General features: G+C 47.2%; 2 protein-coding genes across 4 annotated transcripts in view; one reads left to right on the top strand and one right to left on the bottom strand.

Moving 5' to 3' along the window:
- The window catches only part of Ubr1 (Ubr1 ubiquitin ligase), a 63,727-nt gene extending 57,734 nt beyond the window's left edge, over positions 1–5,993 (top strand). For both annotated transcript variants that reach the window (XM_075675617.1, XM_075675618.1), the window contains exon 27: positions 956–5,993. In XM_075675617.1, the coding sequence (XP_075531732.1) occupies positions 956–1,155 (200 nt within the window). In that variant the 3' untranslated portion in view covers positions 1,156–5,993. The remainder of the gene's footprint in view (positions 1–955) is intronic.
- A 7,112-nt stretch (positions 5,994–13,105) lies between these two features.
- Positions 13,106–17,012, bottom strand: part of LOC142564564 (neuropeptide Y receptor type 2-like) — a 42,054-nt gene continuing 38,147 nt past the window's right edge. For both annotated transcript variants that reach the window (XM_075675611.1, XM_075675612.1), the window contains exon 3: positions 13,106–13,219. In XM_075675611.1, coding sequence (XP_075531726.1) covers positions 13,126–13,219 — 94 coding nt within the window. In that variant the 3' untranslated portion in view covers positions 13,106–13,125. The remainder of the gene's footprint in view (positions 13,220–17,012) is intronic.

Here is a 17,012-nt window from a genome sequence, read left to right as displayed (position 1 = left end):
CGGCACAGCACCAGAAACACTTGTTGGGGATGCGTCGGTGCCGAGTCACGTGAAGCTTTGTGAAAGTGAAGCTATCTCCGAATGTGACTGCCAGAGAATACTGTTCAAGGAAAGCTCTGCGTCCCCCTCAGACGACGATGAGTGAAAAGAACTCATTTCGGAAATGCGATTCTTTGAATAAAGGTACCATTTCTTTTTCAGTTTATCTCACATTGCATTCATGCTTTTATTTGTTTTGCGTGACTGGAAAGTCAACCCTCATGTAACAATCGCAGTTGCATTATGTTCGTGTAGATGCAGAAAGTTTACTGGCAGGCCTTCAGAGTTTTAGATGAACCCCCTGCTCTTTTGCTGACCTCAAGCATCCCCTTGACTTTCATAGTATCATTATCTTACTGCCTTCTTTTCTGCTAGATTTCCCAAAACATAGATTGTGTTTCTCTGCTTCCTGGTGCATGGCTTGTGCGTGCATAATTGAGCAATGCATGCTAGTCTCCGTTAAAGGTCTCACATACGAGAAAAACATGGTGGGTTAAACGAAGACTCAAGTCGCCACAACGCCAGAAACAGCTCTGAATGGCTGCCGGTATGCTAATTAGGCATAAAACTGCTTGTATGGTGACCGGAGACTGCATGTGCATGCCTGCATAATTAAGGAACGCATACTGTGCCCCGTAACAGTGGCCCCTTACCTTGGTATGCTTCGCCGCATACCGCAGCTGTATTGCGGCGAAGCTGGCCAATCAAGCTTGAACTCTTCGGTGGAGGTCAATCTTGAGATCGACATAACCGAGGTTTGTGAATATGTGGACGCTGGCCAGGACCTTCGGTCGAGATTGAATTAACTGAAAGTTCGAATTAGCCGGAGACGAATTAACGGAAGTCTACTGTAGTTCACGCTACCATGGTGTAACACTGATTACGTGTATGCTCCGTGGCATGTTTTCCCCCTCAGGCTGCTACCTTCCGCCCCCATACGTTGACGAATATGGTGAGACCGATGCAGGCCTGATGCGCGGCAACCCCTTGCACCTTTGCCCGCGGCGCTACGAGCAGCTGCAGCACCTGTGGCTCTCGCACGGCATACCTGAGCAGGTGGCGCACGCTCTCGAGCAGTCGACAGGTCTTTCGTCAACGAACTGGGCCCTCATGTGAATCAGCGAGAGTGGTGGTGCGGTACCAGCGCCCAGACTCCTTGTCTGAGTGTGTGTGAGGGTGTCGATGTCTGTAAGAGTGGGAAACGTGCCAGTGCGAGCTTGTCGCCACATTGGAACTGAATTTCACCCGGGTGGTGCCCACATCACCGCCCCTGTGCGACACCTCTGTGTGGACAGGGATGTGGTTGGTGACCTGCACTTGAGCGCCCAGTGTGTGTGGAGCATGGTCCAGTGCACTTGGATGTCTCGTCTGTGGTTGTTGCCCACGTGCAGCCATGTCGCATGAATGGAGCCTGAACGGGGGGCCACCTGCATGCCGATGTCGTGGCACGCTCGGAGAGAGTGAGAGTTGCCCTCGGCACTCGGGACGTCTCATTTCTTCAAGTGGTGTCCTTGTACACTAAGACTGGTAGACAAGGTTCCCAATTTGACCCTGGGGCTTCTTTGGTGCGAAACTGATGCCGCGAAAAATGTTGAGTGGGCAAGTGAGTACCACTCGGGACGTTCTGCCGTTGTGTGGGGTTCTTTTGCCTGGAGGTAGCGCATGCTTTGTTGGAATAAGGGACTGACTGCTCGTGGCAGCAAGGTTAAAGACGCAGCGTGTTCCCCCTGATGTACATCGCGCAGGAAGGGCCCTTGTGCTGCAAAGGAAACAGTGCAGTTTTTCCCTGCAGCTGGGCTGTTGGTGTGGAAGGTGACAAAGCACAAGAACCATCTTTGTAAAAGAGAGCAATTTGAAGGGGGGGGGGAGGCATGCTTTTACGAGCATTGGTGCCTATGGTAGTTAGTGAGCCATGAGTGCTGATGTCTCAGCTCTTTCTTGGCGGGCCTTGAAGAAGTAATATAAAGCCCCTGTGCCTAGAAGAGTCCAGGAAACTACTGCATTTAGACAATTCGTGACAAGACTGATCGCCTTCTCAAGTAGGCTTGTGTAGAGCATGACATTTCTGTTCAGCATGATGCCTGCACAGTGCTGTGAGCTGCTTTAGGATTCCGGCCACAAGTTTTGATTTCTCGAGTTGGACAGCTAATTAAATGCTGCTTCTATATGGCTCCTTGACTGTACAACAGAGTTAACACCAACATTTTTTTTGTTCTCCTGGCTAGTGGCGGCTGGAAGGAAGCTGTGTAAAGTAAGCATTTACCAGTTCTTTAAGCACTAGAAGCAAAGGCAATAGGCTATGTGAGGGAATGACTTCAAACACTTTATTCGGGCAGTTCTGTTTGGGTGTTACAGTGTGCCACTTGTTGGTTGCTCTTTAGTTTCGATAATATGGCTGCAGGTTTTACCAGAAAGCCTTTCTTATGTTGTATCTGAATAGGTTGGCAAAAAGTCAATGTGCCCCATTGACGAACTAGTGTGCAGGGCCAGCTGGCTTGGTTAAAATACCACTTTCGGTTGACAATGCCTAGCAGCATCTTTGGGCTGAAGTGACCAACATAGTTTGCCACTTTTAAAAGAGTGGGCAAGCTTGCATGTGGTTTGGTTGGCCTTTTTTGTGTATTGGGTTTCGTTTCTCTGTTTGGAGTTGCACCTCGAGTTTTCAGTCATAGCACTCGAATGTGCAGCAGTGTTGCCGATAATTATCTTTGCGTTTTATTGGTAAATTATGGTCTTTGCAATCACGTTTACAACACTTTAGTAGGTTACATAAAATGCAACAGGACTGGAAGTTCTGTCAACCACTTCGGTATTTGTGGGATTTTGTGTGTATCTAAACTGTGCATGCAGACGTCAGGATTCCTGCAGTGCTGCCCTCTGTGGTTATGCTGTGTCAGTTATATTTCAGTGGAAATGATGATGTTTGTGGTAAGGCTTTTGAACGATTTGCAGTTCACGCTGCCATTTAAATATGCCTCTTAGATTTTTAATTGTCCCGAGTTTGTTGCATAATGTGGTGGGAATGGCTTTGCCTGTAGAGCACTGTTTCGTTGATAAAGCTGTTTCTCCACAAGAGGAAGACTTGTGGTTCATTGGATCACATTGCAGATGCGTTAACCATGTGGCAGAATAAATGCAGCAGTATTATTGAATTTTGCTAAAAATATGCTTTTTATGTGGCCGAGCTGATACGAGACATCAATGAATATTGGAGTTTTGCTTTATGCATACCGTATCCTCAGCAGCTACACTTGATTGTTTCAGAAACTGGTAATGTTTTATTCCATATTATTAACATGAACAATGTGCGCTCACATAATGCTCCTGGTTGGAATGGGTTCATTCGTAGCATAGCACACTTGTGATGTGGTGTCTTCTCTCATTTACTCAAGTGTGTTCTTGGTTTGAAGTCATTTTGAATAGACATATATATATATATATATATATATATTTCAATTTTCCCTAACTGAGGTGTTTTATGCTTTTCTGTATGCTTTGAACAACTATTGGTGCTCAAAATTTGTACAGTTTCTTTTGATTGTGCTTTTGAATGCTCACTTTTAACTTTTTGTTCAGAGGCCCGAGGTGACCAGCCATTAGGGCATTTCAGAAATGGGCAGCCTGAACTCTGGAAATGCTATTAGGAAGTTTTAGGTATTGTGCACTGAAAGTTATAGTATGGAAACCACCGGGTGTACAAAATATCACAAAAAGTATACAAAGGATTGCAAAAGTAGTGTAAAACAAGCAGCCCGTGGGGCTTTGGGTACGCAAAGATGCCTGGGGGTGCTATTTATAAATGTTTCGCTTGTCTTGATGTACAAAATACTTCAAAGAGTACAAAGCAGCATAAAATGTATGTAAGGAAATTTAGGTTTTTCGGTATGCAAGGCCACTTTGGGCAACTACTTCTAAAACTCAATTATTCTGGCTTGGCAGTTCCTGCCTTATAACACATTGGTTAGGTCTTGGAAAATATTGAACAGGCTTGCTGCAATAACGAATCTTATGAACTTTGAAAAAATTGCTTGAACAGTGGTATGGCAGACTGGTTCATGCAGCAAAACTTATGTGGATAGATTTTGATGCTGTGAGGCAAAATCTTTTACCTCTTAATGTAGTCTTTGCCCATGCTTGGTGCCTTTTCAGCGGTCATTTGGAGTCTTTGTACAAGCTGACCCTCAGTTGAGGAGGCTATCCCTTCATTGTAAGGTGGTTTATTAAATGGACACTAAATCGAAATATTAAATCAAGCTAGATTTAAAAATTAGGTTTCTGTAATAACGAATTTGTCATTCCTAGCAAGAACGGAGCTTTTGTAAGCGAGAAAATGACGGAAATGGAAAATTGTAGTGACGCCATCTGTTGTGGACTGTGGTAGCACCCCTGCGACGTTAGCACTGACTCATTCACGGAGAGCGCTATAGAGGGAGGTCACATGGAGGTGACGTCAACTTGTGTGTTTTAGCACAGGCCGTTCAAATTGAGGAGCCGTAACGGGACCTTCGGCAGCAGTTTTCGACAAACAAAATGACACATTGGCACTCAAGACGACTTCTAGACAGATAATCTATCGAACTAGCTTGGCTTAATATTTTCATATAGTGTCCCTTCAATTATACATTCTATTAGCTGTAAAGGATCTCAAGCTGGCCCATGTTCTAAATGAGCTCAACGCAAGTACTTTAGGCAACTGGTGAGTTAAGCCTGTGCTACTGTTATACAAAGGCAGTTGTTTTCAAGATTGCAAAAGGTTCTGTGGGGTTCCAGGTCATTTTCAAGTTAAAAAGTCTTAATTGAAAACCATAATGCATATTGTTCCATGCTGAAGAGCTATACAACAGCCAAGGCATGCACATAGAGGCAAACTAGGCAAGTATTGTGGTTTTCATGCATCTTGATTGCATTAGGTGACCCCAAAGTAGCATGGACAGATAGCTTACAGAGTATATTTCTTTGTGCCTTTGACACATTGCACTTCGGTTGTTAGGTTCTGACGTTGTTCATTGTGTTTATTACCAGGCGTTCTTGTTTTGTTTCGGGCACTTTTTAACAACATTGCCTTGCAATGTGTGCTGATCTGGTGTTTGAATTGCACAGGCAGGTACATTGTCTTTCAGAGGCTAAATGCAAGCCTGTGCGTTTGTCACAGCATAAAAATTTGTCTTTTATGCATCATGTGAAACTATTTCATTGATCACTACTGTGTGCTCGTAGGATCAGTGATACGCCTTTTATTGTGTAATTTTGTTACTTGAAAGTGCATTTCTCACGGACTTCATTTCTAGTACTTTCTTTTGTACCGGGAATGCTACACACATTGTCTCTAGCTGGGAAGTACTTGGTGAAGATAGGACATGTACACGAGGACTGCTGCATAACAAATTACACACCAAAGGGGGCTAAAAATTTTCAGGGTGCATCTCAACTCAGTGTCACACGGTTTCACCAAGCCATGTAGGCACGCAAGGGCCCCCCTGCACAGCTTATCTTATCACAGCTGCTGTGAGTTTCCTTTAATGCCACTTCAAGATGTCAGACGACTCCAGGCTAGACGTGCAGGAACATTCATATCAAAGTGTTTTTTCTTTCCTCTACACTGTTCATCCCTGCCAGCACTGTGAATTCTCAAGAAAAATGCAAATGAGAGAAAGACTCTGTTGTAAACATGTCGAGTTGAGGGTGTGCCACCTTGTTCGTCTCTCACTCTCTCTGGAAGCACCTCAGTTTACTTTGTTGCGTGTACAGACCAGGTTGCACGCTGCAGACAGGTCATGGGCGGGAAGCTGGTCTGTTTTTAATTCTTTGTGTGCCTTGCGGGATGTTGGGGCACACTCGCTGTGAACATACGTGCTTGTGGTCACCATTTGCACGGAGGCGCTTATTTTTCGTGCATCCAGGACTGTGTGAATGACTCTGTTCGCGCATCTAATAAAAGAATGCTATGTTTGGGACTTTTCGGTGTTTCTGACATTGTTGATGGGTTCCTCGGGGATCCATCAGGAGGGCGATGGTGGGCCCCCAGGCCCTCCCCACACTCTGGTTCTGCCAGTGGTAACGCCACGTATCCATTTTGTACATCCTGTTGCCGGCGTGACGGTGTAGCATGGCGGTAAATGATGTGCCTGCTTTTGTGAAACACTGCTACTACAAATCTCCAGTGGCAACTGTGATCGCCACTCATATTTGAATTCTGGCTAGACCGATTTCATTTCTTGCATGACTGCACCATATCAGATCACTTTTATGCACTGCAAGACTTCATTTCTTGCATGACTGCACCATATCAGATCACTTTTATGCACTGCAAGACTCAAGTCGTAGCTTAAAATTTTCGTTTTAGTCAACCTTGGCGGTCAAATGGCAGTTGTAGATAGCCAGGGAAACAGAAATAATGTTCATGACGTGGCTTGTGCATTGAGTCCGAAAATATTCAACAAACCATCATTCAACATCTGTGCCATTGTCTTGGCCATTTTCAGTAACAATCGATCCTGATCTGGAATTGCGATTGGCTCCCTCCTGCAGCTTGCTCAAGTGAGCCAGTCATGACCAGGAAGTTCAATCTGGATCTGGCTTCATTGTAAACAAAAATGCGCCGTGTGACACTTGTATACAATATCGGTTGCCGCGTATTGTGTATAACCACAGTGGTATGGATGCAGAGCCAAAAGCCAGGAAACGTCGAAAGCATCGGTGTGCTTTTTTCCTGGAAATGGTGTGTCAAATTGGCATGCAATGTAACGACCAGAAAATTAGCTTCACATTTATTCTGCGGTGGATTAATACAAAAAGTTGTGCACAAAAAGCGCAGTGTTGGCATCTAAATGACGATAATATTTTGTGACTTTGCTTAGGTGTGTCTTTTTCTCAGATGCGAGGTCACATTGAAGCCCACGTTATTCTGTTGAAGGTGCAAATGAGTGACCTATAGAAACTGGGAGTTGAAAGGCCCATTTATTAGTTTTTTTTGTTTATTTACTGTGCAAATCTGTGTCTTGGAAGTACAAGTAGCGTAAATTTGCTGTTCGTGAGAGTCAATTAGTTGCACGAGTAGTATATAAACTATACACTGGGTTTCTACGTGGACAACTGTTAGAGTGTTCAGAGAGGTAGACGCAGTGATGAGGGCGATACAAGGGCACAAAGCTACTGCCTGCACTTGCCTGGTTTCCTCGTCTTTCCGAAAAAAAGAGTGTGCAGGGATATGTCGTCTGGATGCTTAAAGGTGCCTTGAAACACTTTAACGAATATAATTGCATCACTATTACGTCGCTTCACAGGTCTCCTGCCAGAAAAAAAAATCGAATCGTTATCAAAGTTATCCGATTGATCAGTGACTTCTTTCATTCTAACTTGTGCCCTGGAAGCTACAGAGGGGAGACGGCAAGGGGGAGTGCAAGGGAACAATGACTCTGGTCCCGTTCAAAAGGTTGAACGCGAGACGGCTTGTGGCGACACCCCGTGGCGGTCGCGGTACGCTACGCTTTTTTATCTCGGAGGCCAGGCGCAGCAACGCGCAATTGTCTTATTTAGACTGGCAGCGCAAGGATGAAACTGTCTTTCTGTTCTTTTTGAAATCGCAGACGTTTCATTTATTGAACTCGAAAGGAGCAGGGATGGGACTCCTGCGCCAATTGCGCCATTTTGTACAAACGCAAATTACCTGCGCCAAATTGCCCGAAAGACAAAGCATCGATTAGTTGATAGCTGTACTAAGAATAATAGTTTTATCGGCCTTATAAAGTTGTAAACAATTGCTTACTAAGTAAATTAACAATTATGGTGTCAGGCGCACACAAGCGAACAGGAACACGTCTCGCACGATCATCGCGCGCACTCGCTTTTAAAACGCTGGAGCGAGGAACTGCGGCAGCAGCGGCGGGCAAATTGACTTTCGTGCTGCCTCTCGCTTCAACGCGAACTAAGCGGCGAAAACAGCGCACACGAAGCTATCAGCACTCGGCGTGTGCACTCTGTCCCCATGGCAGGTAGGTTTCATGATAGGGCCCGCGCCATACGCAGAAGCTGCCGGAGTAGAACACTCCCCCTCTCCCTGCATGGTGCCTTGCGTACGACGAAAGACTGCACGCATTCTCCCCGCTGTCCTCCCTTGTGCGCGCGAGATTGAGCCGCCATCGTCGGTTCACCTTCGCCCGTTTTCACTCGCGCATACGGCGTGCGCGACGATGTTATCACCCTTGGACTTTATGCGGAACATCACGGCGACGCCAACTGCAGAAATGGGCCTGGAGTGTCCGTATAATTGTTATCGCAATAATAAAACAGTAGTTCATAACTCTGGCTTCTCCGTACGGTCTGTTGGTGAAGCGCATTACGATACACTTCACCCACACTGCCGAAACATTGAAGAAAAATGTCGGGCTACTATTCGAAATCTCGGACTAACTATTGCAGAGTGCATAGTTTTCTGGTTGCTACCACTAATTAAAAATCTAGAGCCACTACTAGCAAAATTTGCATGCACCAGGCGGCTTCAGTATTGGGGTAGCCTGCTTCAAAATTCAGCTTAACACGTTGCTTAAGACAGTTACAGTACAGCGCTCGTGTTGGTTTATTCTGTTTCGTCGTGGTTTCGAAATGCTCTACCATATTCCATTATTGCTCAAAAATTAAGATGGGTCCGCTCCAAACTGTTTCAGAATGGAATTGTATCTACTCCAGATTGCTCCTAAATGAAATAGTTAATAAAAGGAAAATCAGGCATCCACCCGTTCGTAGCAATTACTACAAAGGAAACCCGTACGGGTTCCTCGATAGAAAAGCCTCGGAGTTGAAGAAAAATTCGTCATGGTCCGGGACTGGAACCCGGGACCGCCGCTCTACCATCTGAGCTAACCAGGCTTTTTCTTCATTTTTTATTAACGGCTTGGTAAAAGAAGGTACAATGTGAATATTACATGGCCATAAAAAACAGAAAAAAGCTAGTCAATGCCGGACCAGTGTGTTGTGATAAAAACGATGTAGGCTAGCCACTTTGTCCAAAGCACTTAGCCAATCAGGAGGATCACTCTGTGCACAGAAAAATTCACGTATATATAGCACACTTTCAATGAAGTATTCATGTGCTGGGGCCTGAACAATGCGCTCATGTCTAATGGCGTTTTTCACTGGTCGATCTGGAGCGGCCGCCGAAATCCTGGAGCGAGCGCTCGGGTTTCAGGAATCCGAATCGGCCAGCGGAGCGCAAAAACGCTCCGCGGCGGATCCCACAGGAAGTCTGTGTACACGTCGCACGAACCGGTTCTGAAAACCTTGCCCTACTTCCGTTCTGTACGTTTCCACGGCAACCAAACTCGCCGTCCCCCGTGTGTAATTTGACCGTGGCAGTCGCATAGCCCGTCATTTCCATGTCGCGCCAGCAGGGACTGTGCATGGACAACGTGCATAGAAGTCTTCGTACAGCACCTGCGTCACTTCGTAATCGCTCTCGTCCGCGCTCTCGTCGCTAAACGCGAGCGCTGCAGCAGCACCGAACGCAGCCATCTTGCGAAGCAACACAATGTTGTGCGCACCAACCCGGTACCGATTTCGCTTGAAGCCGGAAGTGACGCGAACTATTTCCGCCCGAATCCGCGCCTCGGCGGCGGAGCAAGTCAGAGCGATCCGGCGCGGAGCGAGTTGATCCGAAACGACCAGTGGAACGCGCGAACTCGCTCCAGATCGACCAGTGAAATTCGGATTCGTTGCCACGGAGCAAGAAATCCTGCTCCGAATCGACCAGTGAAAAACGCCATAATATCCATACGCGTTCGCCACACGCTACGCATGCACAGAGGCAATCGACAGGCACGCCCTCTGGTTCCGCGCATGGCAGGAAGCGTATCCCGAAAGCACTTAACGGCAAATCCTTTTTAAAGCTGTATTTTAGAATATCCCACAAAACACTTTGTCATGGCAGTCCAGAAAGATATGCTCGATCGTCTCCGGTTTTTTGCATACAAAGCAATTCACAGACCAAGGTACAAAAATGCCTTTGCTTTGCAACGACGGTTTCACTGGGAGAGTGCCTGTATGTAGTTGAAAAAAGAAAGATTTAACAGAAGCTGTTACCGGCATTCGTTTAACTCTCTCAAGAACATTTCGTTCTGAACCTAAAACAAATACTGTACGATACAACGGTACAGGCAAGAATTCATCAGCAAGATCTTTATACAACTTACTAGTAACAGCGGCCAGGTATTCACTAGAAAATCTTGCTTTTAGTATTTGGAAAGACTGGACGACTTCACGCAAAAAAGCACTTAAAGGCATTGGCCCCGCATACATGGACGACACTACATAATCAGGCAATGAATCGAGCAGTCAAGCTTGAATCATTGTTCTCAGAAAAGCATCCTCTTGATCACGCAAAAAAGAAACCTGTTTACAATCTGTTTGAGGAACAAATGTGACAACCCCAGCCCACCATTCAGCGCTTTATGGAACAGGTTACTACGACTTGTACGTTATACGTAATACGTTGTACGTAATAAACGTCGCAAATACTCTATGCAGCTTTCGCACAGACATCCTTGTCAGACATAGCGCTTGCATCACGTAAAAGATTTTAGCGACTAAAAACAGAGAACACACGGTGGCTCTTGCAAACATTGAAAATTTATGCCCTCCCCATTTGCCGGTCTGGGTTTTCACTCGCACTACATCATTGTCCCAATATTCTTTGCTATCACGATAATGTTCGAGGGGCACGCCTAGGTAGGGGCCTGGTGTTACCGCGCATTGCATGTTTTTGGCATGGGAATTGGCAACTGGAATCTCGGAGTTCTTTCATCTGCAGCGCTCAAGCTAGGAGCACTGCGTGAGATGTGTGGAAGGAAGGAAGGAAATCAACTTTATTCAGGTCCTGCAGGCCACGAGAGCTGCGGGCTCTCATGGAGTGGGCGTCTCCCACGACGGAACCGGGAGGTTGAGTTTCCTGGCGGCGTCGTGGACCTGCTGGACGGCCCAGAGTTGTGTGGAAACGCCGTAGTGTATGACGTCACTCACTCTTGCACCCCCAGAGACTCCGAAGAGAAGAGCGCGCGGGCTTTCGTTGCAGTTTATTTGTGCGGCGTGCATCGGTATAATGGAAAAATAATGGAAAACACGATATGGACCCGCGTGATCTGAGCACCGCGCTTGTCCGTCTGCGCGAAGCATAAGCCTGAGGTGCTATTTTGGACACCTGTCGAATTTCACCACATTGTATAATTCGCCATCTTGTCAGCTCTGATTGGCCCACAGGGTTACTATGCGCTCTCTCATTGGCGCATTTCCTAATTATCTGAATATTCGTAATTAACAGATGTTTACAAAAAAAAGAAGGCGATCGTGAACTTCAGCGATAACTACAGACCTATTTGTACTCTTTCATTTTTTTAGACCCGCTGCAGTGGCTTAGTGGCTTTGATGTTGCGCTGCTAAGCCCAAGAGCGGCGGGGGATCAGATCTTGGCCGCGGCGGCCGTATTTCAATGGGGCTGAAATACAAGAACACCCGTGTGCCTTGCATTGAGCGCACGTTAAAGAACCCCAGGTGGTCGAAATTAATGCAGAGTCCCCCACTATATGGCGCATCTCATAATCATATCGTGGTTTTGGCACATATAACCCCAGAATTAAAAATTTTCTTTAATTGTTTCTTATAATAATTGAAAGAACTAAATGTGCAACCATTTCCATGCCTACCCAACGAGGAAACCCGTCCGCCCGTTACGTGAGACAATCGCTTTCATGATATGGCCCGCGGCAGCGAGCGAATTGACCTTCGTGCTGCCTCTCGCTTCAAGGCGAACTAAGCGGCGGGAGCACTGCGCACACAAAGCTATCAGCACTCGGAGTACTGTGTCCCCATCGCAGATCGCTTACAAGATAAGGCCCGCGCGGCCGCGCCATACACAGCCGCCGCCGGAGTATGGTTGATAACAGTTCACAAAAGAGAAAACAGCGTCGTCGAGGACGTCTATACATGCGAGGCCTACCAAACGCGATCCTGTTCAATTACGCCACGTACTACAGCACGTCTCGGCCAGCGCTCATCTTCCGTGAAGCAGCGGCACCATCCAAATGCACCATCCTCAAATTTGAAGGGAAAGAAGAAACACAACAAGAACTAAGCAAGAGACAGTGTACATAAATATGTTTTGTATATTTGCTTAATTCACAAAACCTCTCGTAATTTCATCCCACGTCCACATCGTCTGGGAGTCATCTATAACGCGCGCGAACTCTGCTACTATTCGCCTCTTCGCCGTCTCATGCTGATGTCTCAGTTGACATTTCGGTGTTGAAACCGCGCTTCTGCGTTTCACGATTCTGTCGCGGTGTTTCTCGCAGTTTTGCGAAATGCAGCAGTGAACGACCAAACAGCACGCGTTCAGTAACAAATGCTTACGCATCATTTGTATAACAGGAGATTCTGCATGTAATTTTTTTCATGCACGTTTAGCGTCTTACCTAGCAAAACTTCATCTATTATCAAACTGTAAGGCTTTCGGCCAGGTTATTCAACCGAACTTTGCGTTTCTAATCTTAATCGCTAAAAAAGCCCAGATGCGACATTTTTAAGACGTCCTTGATAGGATGTTCGAAATTCGACGTCCGCCGTGCGTCCTATTTGTCTTCGAAGTGGTACGTGGATGTCGGGTTGTCATACGGATGTCCCAAAGATGAAATGTTTTCGGTCGTTGCAGTCTATGCGGGGCGGTAAACTTACGTAGCATTGGTGTAGTGACAAATACGGGCTCCAGCAGAAGACGAAGAAGACGGTGATTGTTTGTGTTCGAGCTCGCTCCGCTCGGCTGTTGCCTGTCTGTGCATTAATATAACACGCCGAGCGTATCTAAACGCGTACGATCACGAAAAAGACAAATCTCCTTAATAATTAGTGGAACTCGTGGTCAGTTCCGTCTTGGAATAGTGCGGCGAAAAAAAAAAAGAGAACACGACTCAAGAAGGGCACATGAACCAACATCGCCGCTGTTTGTGGCGTAACAAGTCCCAGTCGAAATGGGGTTGAGGTCAGTCTTGAGTCTCGAACGTATGTGCTGCACGGAACCGCCGACGGCAATGGAAAAATGTTTATTCACAGGAATGTGGCAGCGACATCTCGCGTTGGTTCCGTCTCTGTGTTGGATGCCTGGGCAGATGGGGACCGCTTTTGATCGCTCGCCTTGCACCTGGGCGAGAGCGAGAGACAGACAGACACGTTCATTTATTAGTGAGTCAATATTCTTCCGAAGAGCCTGTGCGCGGCTGAGTCTTTAATTCACGCTGAAGAACTGCGCCTAATGAAACGTCTCACACAGATCTCACTCGATGACCACGACCACTCGCTGTGACAACGCCGGCATGAAGAGCGCCGGCTGCGGGGAGGGAATGCTTCGTGCTGCCGCAGGCTTCACCACGTCTCCGAAACTTAGATAACGCGACTTCGAAAACTAGTTGCTCGGGAAGATAGCGCGCATGAAGCCTACCAGCCATCTACGCTCTCACTCAGAGTTTTCACCCGCCGCAGATTAACTCTCAAGATCGGGCGCGCGGACAGCCATGTACAGCCACGACAGGGCTATAGAGGGGACGCTCTCCAACTTAAAGGGGTTGGGACACCAAATTTTGAGGCTATAAAAAGCATGTTGTAGGCTGCTTCCGTATGCAAGGACACCCAGAACGAGGTATTGGACTCTGCAAACATTTCAAAATAATTTTAATTCAGCTCCAAAAAGTCGTTAAAAACTCCTTCTCGTAGTCGAGACCCATCGCTAGCGCGGCAGTTATTACGTCACATAGGAGGAACGAAAATATTGACGTCATAGCACACTAGCACAAAAACGTGACGTATGATGAGTAGCGATGAAATGCCGATTACGGAGCCTGCTGAGCCGAGCGACCGAGCATAATCTCCACTATGACCGAGCTACAGGCATATAGAAATCCTTTCTTAATGCAAAGAAAGCGTGCAGACACGGACACAAGAGGAGAGAAGTGGACAACACGAACGCCGCACGGCGGCCCGCGAATGGCAAACTGCGTGCGGCGAGTTGCCGTGCGTGAGTGTAACACTAACCGGCCGACTCCGAAAGCGACCAGGAATATGCGGCGTTCGTGTTGTCCGCTTCTCTCCTCGCATAGTCGCATAGTTCGGCAGCTCGGAGCGGTCTGTCGTTCGCTTGGCCTTTCCCGATGTGAGGGCCCGTCCACGTTGCCGGCACGGAAACTCGCCGCACGCCGTTTGCCGTTCGCGGGCGCCCGTGCGACGGCGGTTTTGCTCGCGAACGGCGAGATTTCCTTGCCGTAGAGAGGACGGGCCCGGGACCCATTTGTGCGGCAGCCGTACGGCGAAGCGGCCAATCAGCGAGCGAGGAGTGGTCAATCTGACACCGACGGCAGCTTCACCGCCTCTCATCGTTCAGCGCCGCCGATATCGTCGCTAGGCCTTTTCCGGTTCACTCAAAGCTAAACGGCGCTTCGGAATGAATCACCGACTCTCACAAGCCGCAATAATTTCTTACCGTTGTTGTCGCTCTTCGCAATAATTATAATAATCGTGACATGCACTTCGAATCACCAATTGTTGACCTCTGCTAGCAGAGCACGCGTATGCGCGAGCAGACGACGTAGCATAGTTTTACGTCACTATTTTTTGTGGCCCACGTGAGCAAGCCATGTTGCGTTTCCTCCTCTGTGACGTCATAGCATCCCCCGGAGCCCAGAAACCGAAACCGAAATCGCTCGGTATAATAATGCTATTATTAAATTATTTATCGGATATATATGAATCCCGCTGTGTGTATCGTGCTCCCTGAAGCATGACGCTACGTTTGAATCAACAAACGCATGAACGAAAATTTTGATGTCTCCACCCCTTTAAAGGGACCCTGAAACGCTTTTGACGATTTTCTACAAACGTACTGAGTCGTTAGAGTAGGTCCTTCTGATCATTAATTGACACATCTAAGTGCTCTGCGTAAAACGTGTAATTTATTATAAGGTTTTAAAAATGCACATCGCTGCCGATCGCAGCGCACTGCTCGGCGGAATTTTAAGCCGCCCCTACCCATATGACCGAAATCACCCATACGACGTCAGTGGGGCGAGCTATCCGATTGGCTGACAAGGGCGCGTGATCGATAATTTTTCCAACTTTATGGTAAACAAATAATCTTCGTAATAGTTGGAATGTTAGTTAATTTGTTTTTATGAAAAGAAAGTAACATAAAGAGAATGCACAAGAACAATTTTTCAGTACATTAAGCACTTCCGGCACACAGCAAGTGTCGTCTGCTTGTGTTACAACGTACTCCATTTTGACGAGAGCTCCGCGGTCACAGTTGGTCTCAGTCTTTTCGCGAGCACTATGATTCGACTTTGTTGCCTTGTGGACTGCAAACGTAGCGACTGGCAATATGTTAAGCTGCGACATCGTGTCCCTCTGCAAGGCAGCGTACGAGCGAACTGGCTGCTGCGCATCGGACTACCGCTATCCGATCGGCGCCAGGATTTGCGCGTTTGTGGCCGTCACTTTACACCGGAAGATTACTAACGCAACAGCGTTTCGCGAGTCCCGTATTAGGGCAAACGTAAGCGCAAGGGGACAGGGTCTGGCCGCTTGACTGTGCCGTAACGGGATGAGCCGAGATGAGCAGAAGGGCAAATGTGAATGGTCTGCACGGTGCAGCCACCTGGTGGCATAGAGCGCAACCATACACAGTAGCAGCAACGAAGCGTATTCTTCTTTGCTGCTGGTGCGTATTTTTCGCAGGAGTGTAATCATCGACACGTTGTTTTTATAAATGTTTAAAATGTTTTACACTTGGTTAGAGCAATATTAGCGCTTTGTTTGGCTGGTTAAGCGCTGCGCCAACAAGTGTCTGGACCGTGTAGACCGATCAGGCCGCTCACGTACGTCTACGCCAAAGTTCCTTCATCAGCTTGAGTTTATGCCTCCAATGATTTGCCGAAATGACCAGCTTGCCTGTGGTTAGCGGAATACCAGACACGTTCGGCGCTACGACAGAATGCTCGCAACGCACGCTGCTTCGATAGCTCTCGCTTGGGGTCGATAGCCAAGCGGCTAGCGGAGAGGTCTCGCGTAGGCGGGGGCGGGCTCCAAAACAAACGGAAGTGGACGATGTGACGTCGCATCGTGACGCAGGACCAGTGAAGGCGGAGCGTAGCCCCGCTCGCTCGGCGAACGAGTTGAGGAGGAAAAGCGTGGATGGGGAGGAGGGTAACTTCTAATCGCTTGTAGCTCCATTAATACGTAACGCTTCACTCAAATTGTGGTGCGAATGTTCTACTTAAGCTGTACCCCACGCGTCTACAAAATTTGTCCGAACCGTTTCAGGGGCCCTTTAAAAAAAAACAACAGTCGGTAACCAAGGCACACGGACCGTGCCAAGTTGTTACCCCGCCAGCCAATCACAGAAGCAGACAAAATCGTCGTCATGCGACCATCTTAAAATGGCGTCATACTTGATACCTCCGGGCACGTTAAAGAACCCCAGGTGGTCAAAATTTCCGGAGTCCTCCACTACGGCGTGCCTCATAATCAGAAAGTGGTTTTGGCACGTAAAACCCCAAATATTATTATTATTATTGATACCTCCGGGGCGTCTGCTGTTCTTGAGTCTTTTCATCGGCGGAAGCGATGAGGTGTTCGACAGACATGGACAATGTTTATGGAGTCTGAGCATTCCACTCTTCAAAAGTCCACGGTACAGTTCATTTTGCTGCTAATCCCGTTTTGCTCACGAAACTTCACTGCCAAGTGAAGTGAAACTTGGCAATATATAGTTGCAGCGAATCAAGTGTTTTATTTCAGTTAAATGAAGTATAAGGCTTTCACCGTTCCACTATAATAGACGAGTGAAAACGTGTACAATAACGCGCTTATAATTTTATTTTTGTGGTTACCGCCCTATTTAGGTAACAGGGAAAGTTTGAAGTACGAACTATTTGCAGCCTCGCGGA

This window comes from Dermacentor variabilis, chromosome 11 (genome assembly GCF_050947875.1).
Source record: "Dermacentor variabilis isolate Ectoservices chromosome 11, ASM5094787v1, whole genome shotgun sequence".
NCBI lineage: Eukaryota > Metazoa > Arthropoda > Arachnida > Ixodida > Ixodidae > Dermacentor > Dermacentor variabilis.
This window is presented reverse-complemented; position numbering and strand designations above follow the sequence as displayed.